This window comes from Haliotis rufescens, unplaced genomic scaffold (assembly GCF_023055435.1).
Source record: "Haliotis rufescens isolate VD_foot unplaced genomic scaffold, xgHalRufe1.0.p SCAF_3, whole genome shotgun sequence".
In the NCBI taxonomy this organism is placed as follows: domain Eukaryota; kingdom Metazoa; phylum Mollusca; class Gastropoda; order Lepetellida; family Haliotidae; genus Haliotis; species Haliotis rufescens.
The window spans coordinates 29137862-29151491 of record NW_025964001.1 but is presented as its reverse complement, the minus strand read 5'-3'; the positions used below and the strand labels follow the sequence as shown (position 1 = coordinate 29151491).

At 36.6% G+C, this 13630-nt stretch overlaps 2 protein-coding genes across 2 annotated transcripts; both read right to left on the bottom strand.

The window, feature by feature from the left end:
• Nucleotides 1-5091: 5091 nt before the first annotated feature.
• On the bottom strand, nucleotides 5092-6155 carry LOC124146655. The gene is made up of 2 exons (XM_046517063.2): nucleotides 5855-6155; nucleotides 5092-5695 (listed from the first exon to the last, which is right to left on the bottom strand). Exons 1-2 carry the CDS (start codon nucleotides 6147-6149, stop codon nucleotides 5247-5249), a joined length of 744 nt encoding a protein of 247 aa, XP_046373019.1. The 5' UTR covers nucleotides 6150-6155; the 3' UTR covers nucleotides 5092-5246.
• Nucleotides 6156-11648: 5493 nt separating this feature from the next.
• LOC124146649 lies at nucleotides 11649-12729 on the bottom strand. The gene is made up of 2 exons (XM_046517047.2): nucleotides 12471-12729; nucleotides 11649-12328 (listed from the first exon to the last, which is right to left on the bottom strand). The coding sequence occupies exons 1-2, from the start codon at nucleotides 12718-12720 to the stop codon at nucleotides 11901-11903; spliced, it is 678 nt and encodes a 225-aa protein (XP_046373003.2). The 5' UTR covers nucleotides 12721-12729; the 3' UTR covers nucleotides 11649-11900.
• Between the last annotated feature and the right edge of the window lie 901 nt (nucleotides 12730-13630).

Genomic DNA, 13630 nt, shown 5'->3' with positions numbered 1-13630 from the left:
CTTAGAGTAGATCTGAATCCACATTGTGTCCCTTTTGTCAGAATAATACGTGTCACATAAGTAGTAAGCTTCTTTGACCTTAGTATCTTTTGGATTTTCACCACATGTTAAATTTACACGCAGTAATATGTCTCATGATAGTGAAACGCAGTAACTGAAATATTGCACTTTATATTGGTTGATGTAGAGATTGGTGTCGGTCCTGGTATGGAGATACTATTCACTACCATTCGTGATGTCGAAGTTAATTCACGGTTTAATAATAATATTACCCCTTCCTTGTCCGACACCCATTGTAGTTTCATTATTTGATTTATAGATTCAACGTCCCAACATTTACACAATCTTTCTTTCTCTTTGGTAACAATCTTCAGTTCGATTTCTGTCATTGATGGATTTAGTCTATCGGCCCGTTTCACAGAATATTTGCATTGCAGCCGTATGTGTTTCATATTTTCTCACAATATTTGTATGGGCGATAAAACAATGGCCATTCTTAAATTATATCAAAATTGTATACCGACATTAACAAGGATATACATAATACTTATCTGGAATCAAACGTGTTTTTTGCAGATAATCATATGCATCATATATCAACAGAAACTGACATTCATGTTGACTGTATCCACAAGAGCACGTTACATTGTCCATGATCTCATGAACACAGATCGTATTCGAAAATGGCCGCCATGACTGACGGAAATACACAGTGAAGTGGCTCCACCTCTGAAAGCCCACATAATGAACTGTCAATGTTCCAAGTTATATGCTTTTGTGCCAAAAGTCACAATTTCAAGTTGTATAGCTTATATCTACTGGACTACCTACCACTTTCTATATTTGAACGTTGCGAGAGACACCTGAACAGTGCCAAAGCAACACGAAATTGTTTCATAGAGAAACTACAAATATGGGTCTATATATTGAATAGGAATATTGAACCCTGAGAAAGTGAAGCGTGCCAATCATGTTGATACATATATTGGACTCTAGCCCAAACTCAGAATCAAATGGATCTATATCATAAATAGACTGGTTCTCCCAAACAAATCCAAATATATAAGGTGATAGTTTCAATTTTGAACTCCAATTCACCTAGCTTCAGTTATAAACACCTCCAAGCAGATAAGTGAAGTAATTCTTGACTGCACATCAAAAGGCCTTCTGTCACCAATGTAAGATTTAATACAACCGTATCGACAACTACTACTACAACACTAATCCTAAAGACATGGTCACTGATATATACCTCTGATACTAAAATGTAAAGGAACGCTCCAATATTGTTGTTTTGTTTTTGTCGTGTTTCTATTTCACCGTACCTTCAATACACCTACAAGATTACTTCAGACAAAAATTACAATTTATTCCAGTTTCAGAAGCCTTATACTGTTTTATAGAAATATGCTTTCCTGGTAACCATAAACTTGTTATCATATTTCCCCTTGGTGGAAGTGGCGGAATTGTTTGTTTAAAACTCTAATGAAACCTAGGCACCAAATTCGTTGATATCATAATGTAATCTGGTGCTTTTACAAGTACGTCTGTCCTATCAGTCTTGACTATGTAAGTGGCTAATACATAACACTTGTCTTAGGAGTCTACCACGAACGTGGCTTGGTGCTGACAATGGTTCAGAACAAGAATAAATCTGACCAGCAACTCAAAGCCAAGAGACCACGTTGCAGAGCCTCATTCCACAGAATGATCCGCGCCACTTGTGTTTTATGTAATGACATATCAATTCACGTTCAAGAAGACTACTTAACTCACCATTTCAGTTGACATCATGAAACGATAGCATCTGTGATGCAGCATCTGCTCCATGATTCCTTACAGGAAGCCTTTTGATTGCACAAAGTTTGACCACCTTAATGAAGTTCCTGCAGACCCCCTTGGCGAGTTATAAAGTTATATCACATCCTATTGGCAGCTTATTATCGACAAATCTGTCTCGCTGGTTTCCAGTGTGTCACCCCATTGTGAATGCTGAACAAAGGAGTGATATCTGTGGAACTGTTCGGGAGATTTTGTAGCATGTATGAAATAAGCAGCAATACTTTCTGACATTCGAAGTCACTCTCAGTGCCCACATCACCTATTTCAGTTCTCACCTAACCATCCATCCATACCTTCTCGCATTATCTCACATATTATTTCATCACTTATCTCCATCTTTTTGTATCTACATTCCTCAATTCATTGAATAGTTTAGAGCATATCCATTCTAAAAGACGTTAAAAGATAGTACTTGTTGTTAACCCTGCCTGGCTATATAAGTGCAATAATATTGGACGCACCTTCACCTCACCTTCTTTCCAATTACATATCAATAAGCCATGTGTAGGCTACAAGTAGACTGCATGCTGTATATCCCTGTTTTATCTGTATGTGCGGATGCCCAACAATGATATAATAAGCATACAGACATTACGTCAAGATATTTAGATGGAAACTGCTTTCTCGTGATTAACCGACAGACTCTTCCACAATAGCATGAAGCAGTACGACACTATTGTGTGATATAAACACACGATATAATAGAGAAGACACAGATGGCCTAAGACGCAACAATATGCTGTGCAAAGTTGCCGCCCTCAGAGTAGATTTGAATTCACAGTTTGTCCCTTTTGTCAGAATAATACGTGTCACATAAGTAGTAAGCTTCTTTGACCTTAGTATCTTTGGCTTTTCACCACATAATAAATTTACACGCAGTGATTTGTCTCATGATAGTGAAACGCAGTAACTGAAATATTGCACTTTATATTTGTTGATGTGGAGATTGGTGTCACCTTGGACGCACCTTCACCTCACCTTTCAAATTACAGATAGGGGGTCCACGCAAGTATAATAACCATATTTATGCTGATACATTTTCAGGCGCCGTAAAAGTCAGGTTGGGTTGTTTAATGAAAAGTTTCCGAATATTAACAAAATAATCAATAAGCTACGTCAGAGACCATATACCATATCGGTATATGGTCTCTGGCTACGTGTAGGCTACAAGTAGACTGCATGCTGTAAATCCCCATTTTATCTGTATGTGCGGATTACCAACAATGATATAATAAGCATACAGACACTGCGTCAAGATATTTAGGGAGAAACTGCTTCCTCGTGATAACTCCCATATCCAGCTTAAGGGGGATATGTATGACGTCATTCCCAGGTCACGCATGTGGTGACGTAATGTATGCCAAGGTGGTTGCTCGATAACCTTCTGCACTGGGATTAACATTACGTATGTATAAATCTTACCTTACATATGAGATTGCGTCATTTATATTCACTCAGAGAGAAAGTAATAGTTCAAATAACACATGGTCCATTGACGTATAATATAGTTTATAGAGGCTAATGACATCGCGAACAAATGACCTGCCATTTGATGCATGAGACATTGTGGTCATCATGTCATTCTCAGGGTAGGTTTTACTTGATGCGGAAGAAAATAGAAAAAGGTAAACCTGGCATGTGGCACATTGTACTCTGACACTAATCACTTGATGAAGGAGTAACCACAAACACGGGTCTCCTATCTGCTCCGATCATGGTGTGTCCTCAATTTTCTTATCGCCACAAACACATTTTGTAAATTAAGAGCATTTTCTTCAGATGCTTCGAAAATAACATACTCGATAAAGTTTCGATCTGCTACATCAATTTTTTTTCGGATGACAAAAAATTATAATAATGCTTGCACTGCATCTGAAACAAAGTAAATAGTTTTAAAGAACAGAATACAACTCTCATGCTTGGTGATCCGACATTATATATGCAAATAATTCTATTGAACCTGGATGTAAACATAAAGCAAATTAAGCAGATTATTTAAACATGACGTAATTCTGTACCGTACTGAAGAAAATATTGTTATTAAGTTTGGAAAAGCATGTACATGTTTAACCTTGTAGTGAAATAGCATGTTTGCAAATGCATTCCCAATATGTAAGATGTATATATGGACGCATTGGCCTTACAAAGCCTGCTGCTTTCACTTGAAGTTTGTTTAATTCAAAAGTGCATCAAAAGCATGTTTTTAGAACTTGATGGTTTTATGTGTCGAAAATCCAGGTCAAAGAAAGTTCACACTGTCTCACAATGCTACTCAGGTTTGGTAACAAAGCTTAAAACCTATCCAAGCTGACAAGATAATTACCATTTCTACAAGCCCCTAGGTTGGCGACGTCATTAAGTAACAGCTGACCGTTATCAAGTAGCTCCAATTGCACTAATAAGTAGATAACAGGTTGAGATACCACGACAACCAGCCCTGTTACACCACGGTGTTACCAACACGGACATTGATGAATAGCACGACTTCAAACTGACTACCATGGCCTAATCACACCCCAGGGGACTTAGGAAACCCAACAAGCGTCTGTGTGGTCTCTGGTCATATTGATTGTCTTCTCTTATATAATTAGATGTTATAGTAGGATTAGGTTTTACATGTCAGATTGGGGCAACACCTCATGGTCAAACAGGCTTTCCTATACTATTAGATATGAAGCAGATGGTCTTGTCTATTATGTGCAAGATACATGGGCTGTTTCCGGTCACGTATGAGCGAGGACGCTATTTGCAGAACAATACACGCATAAAAATACATGAAAGGGTTACCTTTGTCAATAGGGCTAAATTACTAATTAAAGTGTTTAGTTCTTACTTCTTTTGCCTACAGGTTTTTGCTACGATCCTGTGTGTCATCTGTTACAAGCATTAGGTTTGAGACATGTTTGAAGGAAATTCTTGCAAGTAATGGTTTCTGGAACACGCAGTTTGGTTTACTTAAATTTGGTTCATCGCATCCCCTTCTATATTATCATGTGTGCATCGTGACATTATACAGTATACATTATACTTGGGTGACCATGTTATCTGTTTGCAGCATGGTGAGGTTTGTGTATAAAGTTCTGCTACTCATGCGAACATTTAAGCCTTTATATTTATAGATATTGGATCTAAATCATTAGCATTAATGATAATTTATTAGCAAATATTCTTTCTTTCAACGCTAAAAGATCCAAGGTCATCGTATATAGTAATTACGGGACGAAGGTAATCAGTGACAAATTTCATAAAGCTTCTTCAACAATTTATTTCATTGATTCTTTCACGGAGTAACAATAACAAATGATAAATAAACAGGTCAATTCATTCATTGAATCAAAGCTTTAGGCACATCTGTGATCCATGAATTCGTCCAGCACTACTAAATGTTCTTTTTCTTCACAAGGTTAAATAACTCGAACTTGGTTTCTGAAACCTATGGCAGAATATGTGCCAAAGCTTTGTCCAGCATAGTGGTTGCTGTAGAGGTAATCCTTATGTCCTGTTCGGAAACATTGTCTCTTGTTGAGGTCAATATCACTATCATCGTGCACTCGCTTCCTCTTGGAATAGACAGGTGTATTCATATAAGACACATTTCTGTAATTCACATAAGATGATACAGCACATCCTTTTGAGACATCTGGAAGTGTGGTTTGTCCGATTTCTGTTGTACATATTTCTGGGTATTGTCTTGTGGAGGAGGGAACATAACATTTAGGTTTCTGGTTCGCAGAGGGGCCATCCACGTATCTCAAGTCATCAAAGTATGGTAATCCATGTATCACATCCTCAATGATGGAATGGTAAGCAGCTGTATTACCAAGACCAACGATCAGGTCCGTGTTTGGAATATCTGCAACAAAGATATGAAAGATTATAGAGTGAGTAATGAGCAGTGAATATATATAACTGTCTCAGAATACATTTGTCGAACGCCATACTTGTATGTGGTAACATTGTGCAAATTGTCGATGATCAATATTATTCTAAAGAAGATTCTTCAGAAACCTACCCATGATATCACGTAGATCGTCCCGAATGTCCTTTAGTCCACCTGGGTGAGCCACTGCTGGAAGTCTTGTTGGAAGGTGAATCTCATTTTGGCATTTCCTTGTGGTTGAACCATAAACTTGACTGTTTGACCTTTGAAATTCATCGAAAAATCCTCTGGAACAAGGTGCAATTATCAGCATGGGTTCATTGTGATATCGTGGATCATCCAGCCCCGGGAATTTGGACAGGTCAAGATCGTAGTTGATGCTGGTGTCTATACTCAAAGGGTGTTGTAGGTGCTCAGGGATGCCCATATTGAATTGGTAATGACACATTGGCTTCTTGAGCCTTTATATAGCACGGCTCAGATTGCTTATTACATCCAATCACAAGTCAGCGGGGGTGATTGACAGCTGGTAAGTGACCATACCAGACAATTACACCGTTAGCTTGTGGCGAACAAATGAGCTTAACGTCTGATAAATAGCCTTTGTGTCCTGTCGTCTGTGGTCAGAAGCAATCGGTGAAAATACCACGTGTGTGTGAAGTGACCATTGTTCACCATCGCCTTGTGTGGACATTACATCGCCGCCTCAGGCTTTCGTTCAACCCTTTAATACACAGCTTATTAATTTCCGTGCCAAGAGCAATGTTTACCGGTCAATTTGAAACTGATTTAACAGGTCGACGGTGATTAGTGATTGCTGGAAATTAATTTGATTTTTATTAAATGAATTAAATACAATATTGTTGAAGAAAGATATATGTAGAAACAATTGTTATCAAGCGCCGAGCAAGTAATTAGTAAACCTTGAGGGTCCTGCAATATTTGCTTGTAAAGAGCCGTTTTTTATATAAGGTAACTCTAGATACTTTTAAGCATGTAAAAATATGTAAAAAAAATGAATAAACATAAGGTGCCGGGCAAAAGAAAGTATACACTTGAGAACTGAATTTGACCAAAAACATCACATACTTTATAAAAACTAGGCTGAAAGCAGTCGGCGAAACACTGCAAACTTGAGGTCCAAAACACAACTGTGATACCTGTATGAAATACATCACCATCGAATAACCATTTCTTGTTCGTTTCGTTTTTAGCCACTATCTAACATGGGTGTTTACTTTCCTCTGCCCGGCAGATTATTTTGATTTCAGATACTAAACAATTTGTACTGATATTTATTAATTACCTTTTGTAAGATTAGATCCTTTCAATATTATTTACATTCAAAATGTTAAAAGAACAGTGGATTATAACTAACATAAGTTATCACTGTACCACATTGTTATTATTGTATGGTGACGTCATTGTACAGAAAAGGGACCCTGTAATAGACATGTCGCCCGTACTTGTGTTGTCCAGCTATTCTCTATTCATCACGATACCAAAGAATCTGGCTAACCCAACATATTATATCACGATTATCTGCCTTCTGCTACAAACGACTAAACTTGAGTTGGATTAGTTACATGTTTGTAATCGCCTAGAATATCCTTTTTGCTTTTCGTAATAGAGATCAAAGTGAAAAGAATTACATCTTCAACAAATGTCGATTGTTCTCAAATTCCTCAAAAGCATCGTATTTTCTGAAATGGTTGGAAAAAGGGAGTTATTGCGCAATGTGTGTTTCCGCTCTATAATTAAACATTACTGTTCTCTGTGTATCTACTTAACACTATCTACTTGAAGATGGTTATCGCCGTCTTGTACCATCATCGGACAAAGGGCAGCGTTGTTTGTGAAGATAAAACCAGTGAATTCCTGATAAAACCCTTTAAATGAAGACATAGTATAGATCAAAGGACTAAAACATAATTTCGGCGGTAGACAAGCCAACCTATGAAACGTTTATGATGTAATGGAAATCGGATTGGCTGTAACATATCATCGTCACCGTGATAATACGTTGGTTTCACCTCCGGATAAGTTATGTAACTATCAAATATAATTATAAAGTGTCGACGATTTGAAGAAATACGTTGGCATTAATCTGAACTTGAGATAAATTGCACCTAAATTCGCATTATATGGACGTGTTAAGTTTGACTATAGTCTAGATGTTAAATAACAAAGGTTGAAAAGAGTTCAGGTCAGAGGTATGACAATTGAAGTAATTGGACAGATACAGCAGGTACACGGGTGACAACGGGGCGTGGTGTGTGTGTAGGGTGGGGGGTGGGGTGGGGTGTGTGTCTGTGTGTGTGTGTGTAGGAAATGCTCCTAATGGAAAGTATTACGCGCTTTAAGAAAATAAATACAATGCCCTTGGAATATGTATGAATACAATGTATATGGTATATACAATATCATTATAAGTACATATATAAACGTATGTAGCGTGTAGTACATCCTAACCACATATATTCGCATACATGCACTTTCATCTCACAGTATTTCAATATGCCATAACAACTAAATGTGTATGTAATTTGCAAGTAACTTAATTACTTCTGTATAGATAGATTGATCATTTCTGTCCTGTTTATGAATTAAAAATAAATATCGACTTTAGAAATGGCTTTTGCTTATATATTATATAATTATTATAGTTATTGGGTTTCTAGGAATATTGTCACTGTTGTATGTAATTCAATGTTTACGTGTTGTCAAGAAAATGTAGATGTGAACAGCCAAGAAAACACTTCGAATAAGTGTAACGATGCAGAAAGATAGATTTTTTTTTTAATATATAAAATATTTCAGTTACGATGGAATGAGAAACCGAAATAATTTCAACATCATAACAAACATACATGTAGCACCAAAAATATATGCCAAGTATTTGGCTAACACTTTATTTGTGAATCAACTAAACACATGATGCAAGTTTTAGGCTAAATATATTGATCATTTCCCATGCTTTTATTCTAAACTTCCTTTGTAGGAGTGTTATCAAACTTATCCAACAGTTATATTAGAAGCATCAACAGTGTTGAAGGATGTCAGCTGTTGTCTAATTAAACCGCGAGGCACTGTATCAGGCTATTTACTTCTTATGTAACATTATCGAGAAATAACATTCTTGAGTGGTCAGCTTTGACCCTGAGCATAAATGAGCCTGTCGTTAGGTCAAGGTGTAAATTAAACATCACGCCTCAACGAGGATGGTCAGTTTATTGCCGCGTCTGAAATGAATCACTGCCTGGGATAGTGTTTATGGCATCTGGGAATGAAAGGTTATCTTCATTGCTATCCATTACTTGTCAGCTCGGAAGCGACAGATGCAAGTGCTTACGATTGTTCCTGCTGGCATAACAATTTCATGCGAGGGCGTGTAAATAAATTGCAATTAAAGAAGCCTTAGATAGTACGACTATTGTTTATTTTATTATTTATTATTCCTGTGGTGGAATGATTATATATTTGCCAGTGTCTGAAGTCGACTTGCATCATATTACCTAACATGTTTCATCCAAATAGGTTAGGGATCGACTGAATTGTTTTATTCGTACGTTTTGTCATTATATAAGAAACTTACATACAATATACAATACAATACAATACAAAAGAGTTTATTAAAGCCTCACCATTTGTACAGCAGGGGTTTAAATAAAGCATTTTAAATATCTAAAAACTTATAAGTACAATGCCACCAAAGGGGGTTACGAGAGACTATATCTTACACAAATGTAAGTGCTTTATAAAATAATGTAAAATGAGATAAAATTATACATAATATTATAATCATAGTCACAGTTTAGGAATATAAATATTAAGAATGTAAATGATAAGATAAACAGTTAAATATATTGTTACATTATACATAAAATAATTTTCTACGCATAAACATTTTGAAGCACATGCTTCCTAAAAGTGGTAAGTTACAATGGTTATTTAAAATGGTGATATCTACAGGTGTATGATAAAACACACTCTTAAGATAAGATGTACGTAAACAGCCTATATTACGTGATTCCAGAAGTAGTTATGATTACAATGTAAGGTCATAGCAACATTACTATACTGCATGCGTCATTCTCAACAATGCACGAATTTGTATATACAATATGCATTTTATCCTGGTATAAAAAAAAATGTTGGTGATAATAATGAAAGAAGCAATTTCAAATATTTTCTATGAATTAAAACGTGAAACCTTTGAAGCAGATAATGTACATTTACATATACACCGATATTGACGGTAATTGATAAAGCGTAAGGGCACCGTCCCAATAAAACATCTTATCTATATCTATGAATGAATTAGTTAATTGTATTTTACGCCGCCTTTCGCAGTATTCCAGCAACATCACGGCGGGTGACCAGGAATGGTGAATCGAACCCAGGTCTTCGGCGTGTCGAGCGAACGGTTCAACCACGAGGCTATCACACTTATAACAAGAATGAGTCATACACGTTGAATACTAGATATAAAACACACCAAAGGTACTAAAATACAGCACAGACTCAAATTTCAATCTAATTGGTATTATGTACTTGTAAGTGTTAAGTAAGAGTATACAGTATTACATAGAAACCCATAAGGCTGAATAATTCAGATTTCATTTTTATATTTTTATATTATTTGAAGATTATTACGTCAGTGTTCTTCCTCGAATATGAATATACTCAAGAACTGACATTCAACCATGACTACGGTGGCCCATAGCAAGAAGGAGAAAATAATTTCATTACTGTGTCACGTATTAAAGACTGATATAAAATTCACAAAATGAATACAATACCCGGCCATAAGGACTATGAGGTAGATATACATATAATGTACGTAATCCATAGAGATTTTACAGATTATTAATAATCACGAAACATAAAGGTAACTTCCAGCGTACATCTAGTGTAAATACTATTTTGATAAGACACCACAGTCATTACCAGAAAATGATTTGGAAAACCATTCTATTAAAGAATTGACAATACCTCCAATTTTGCATTCATAGATTACAATCTATACAAAGCTTCTGCAGTAAGTGCTCTAAAGAAAAGAAATCATTAAAGCATTGCTCAAACCTTTAGCACTTGATGAACCTTTGTTTTCCTTTAAGACACGCAATTAACAGGTATGGCCGTTCTAATGGAAACAAGGAAAGTAATTCTATGAAGGGCTAACACTATTTCAATCTGGTGAAAGATTGCTTGGGGCCCTGGACTAATCCCTTGATTAAAACTATTCGCCAAGGAAGCGACAAGTCTATCAATACGGGTTTATCGTGAATGGGATCAATTGTTAGATAACGTGAGCTATAAATTAAACAGAAGGATGTATAAGGTTTTGACAAAGTAGTGTTTTAAGGATTAATCCGCTTGGCATTCATTCAATGTTCATTCAACGAGTGTCCGACCAGAATTATTTACAACACATTGTGTTTTGATAAGACTGTATGGATTATTTGTCAGCCAAATAATTTACACATTGGAGGATTGTAGTGTTTCAATGAATTCCACAGCAAGACAATGCATTCAATACATTCGATATCACCACGGGTAGCATTGAAATTCTAACCTGTAGTAAAAGCATATCAAACCGTATCAGTTATGACCCCGTATGATTATTGGATGTTTCCTGCATGAAGTACCGCTCTGTCTGAATGTTACCACTGCAGAAGAGTGTCCCATAGGTATAGTGCATGATTGTTTCCTTCATATGCTGTTCCTGCACACTGGGACCAACAACAGTCATATGGGCATCCAGGCAACATAGAAGTCAGAAGGTAAATTGTCCGTAAACACAAAACAATTCCCAGTCCAAACTTCCATGTTGGCATAAGCGTCAGAGTAACCCTTTTCAACGTTTTGTCCAGCATCAATAAAAGAACGGCGTATTTCACTCATTCAAGTTTAATCAGGTAACAGAACATTGTAGATAAATAACAGATGTAAATAATATCAATATAAAATGGCACTAAGTGCGCAAAATAGTGTAATGGTCATTGAATGTTTGTATATAATAATAGTGTTTCATACACATGTATAATACAAATAGAACTATAGGTCACTTGGTACAAATGCACTATATGGAGTTTTCCAAGTAATTCGAAGTCAACAAAATGTCAAAGCACTGAGATTGATTGGGCACAAAATAAGATATTTAAGAAATTCTCTACTATGATTGCCTCTGGAGTTCACACCCATTTGACCTTGAACAAACTGAAACTATTGTTGGAATATGCAGAGACGATATATCCGCCTTTTTCGATTTCTTGTTGGCAACCTCGTTTTCGCTCTCGTCATTTCGGCGTCGTTTTTGTCCCCTGATACATGACACAAAGGGAGGTAATTGTTCTTTTGAGACAAATACTGCGTCGTGACATGTGTGCTGCTCTGTTTTGTCTGTGTGGAAAAGAACTTCATCATCAAGGCAATCCCAGATGTTTTCTAGAGGTTCCGTTATGTTGCTTAGAGTGCCAGGATCGATGTCAATGGCCGCGATGACGTCTCTGTCTGCAATGACGTCATCCAAAAGAGTCTGGAAAGTTTGATCGTCAATGATGTTGCTGCTGCTGACATCTGTGAAGAACGCCTCGCTTGATTCTGGGGACAGAAAACAGCAACATGAACAACTGCTCACAACAAAGTATTATTAATCAGGTTAAAATTTTCCAAAATCAATAATAGATTAACAGCTGCATAGGCAGATATTAGTGATATAGACTGATGTTAATATAATACGTACCAATTAAGAAATGTAAGTCGTCTACAAATAAATCGTCTAAGTTGTCCGAAGTTGCTGAATCCTCTGCGTCATATTTGACACAATGTGCGTCATGGTAGACGTAGTCGCTCCAGTCAGTGGCTATCAACAGAGCAGGCTGGTACATATGTTGTGGGTCATCCAGACCTGGGAACTTGGACAAATCCAAGGCATAAGTGATGTTGGTGTCGATACTCAGAGGTTGAAGCGGGTGGTTAGGTACGTCCAGCATGGTTGTGAAGGGAACTATGCCATCCACGGTTACATCATTGGTATTTAAACCATGTGCTGTAAGCGCGTTTGGACATCCAATCAGATCGTTTAGCTTATCGAGCTAATCAGACATTTCCTGTGATACCGTATGAAAACACGAAGCTGTTAAAACGGCGTGAAAGCTTTTATTGTGTAAAGGTGATTAGCACAAATGACACGTTGCAATGCGCGTCAACCCCAAGGCGTCGCTTGTCTGGTGGTCTGATGGTGTGTTTTAACATCTCTAAATAGGCAATAATTGATCGGCAGCGCTTTGATGTTTGTCTGCCTGCGTCATCGCTTACACATTAATTACTGCATATATCGCCACGTTCCCTAGTCTTTGAGTGAAATAGATTTTGTAACTACTTACCTTTTGAATATAACCCCAAAGTTAAACAGGATATACAAACCAGTAATTCAGAAATTGCTTATTTAAATATCATTCCATGATATAATGCCATGTAACGTCAAAGATGTACACACAAATCTTTAACTCAATACATTAATATAATGACACAATTTGAATACTCCGACAGGTTAAATGTGGCAAATATTACCCTTTCGCGAACACCTAGTGTCGTCAGTCATCAGTGATCACTTCAAATAATGTTCACCTCACTTTTGTTTTTTGCGGCTAATGGAATCTGTTTCGTTGGATTATCGAGACTTGTTATTTATTCTCTGAGTTTGGCGTTTTATATTTGTATCTGCATTCTAATAACATTATCATTTTCTAATATTGATGTATTACAAGTCTTACAATAACCCGAATGTCAATATTTGGCTATTTTGCAAATAAAAGCGACAAAACCTTTTCCATATTCATAAGCAATCTCTGCCCAAAACATCGAAAGTACAATTCCTACTATATCATGAGCATGTGTTTA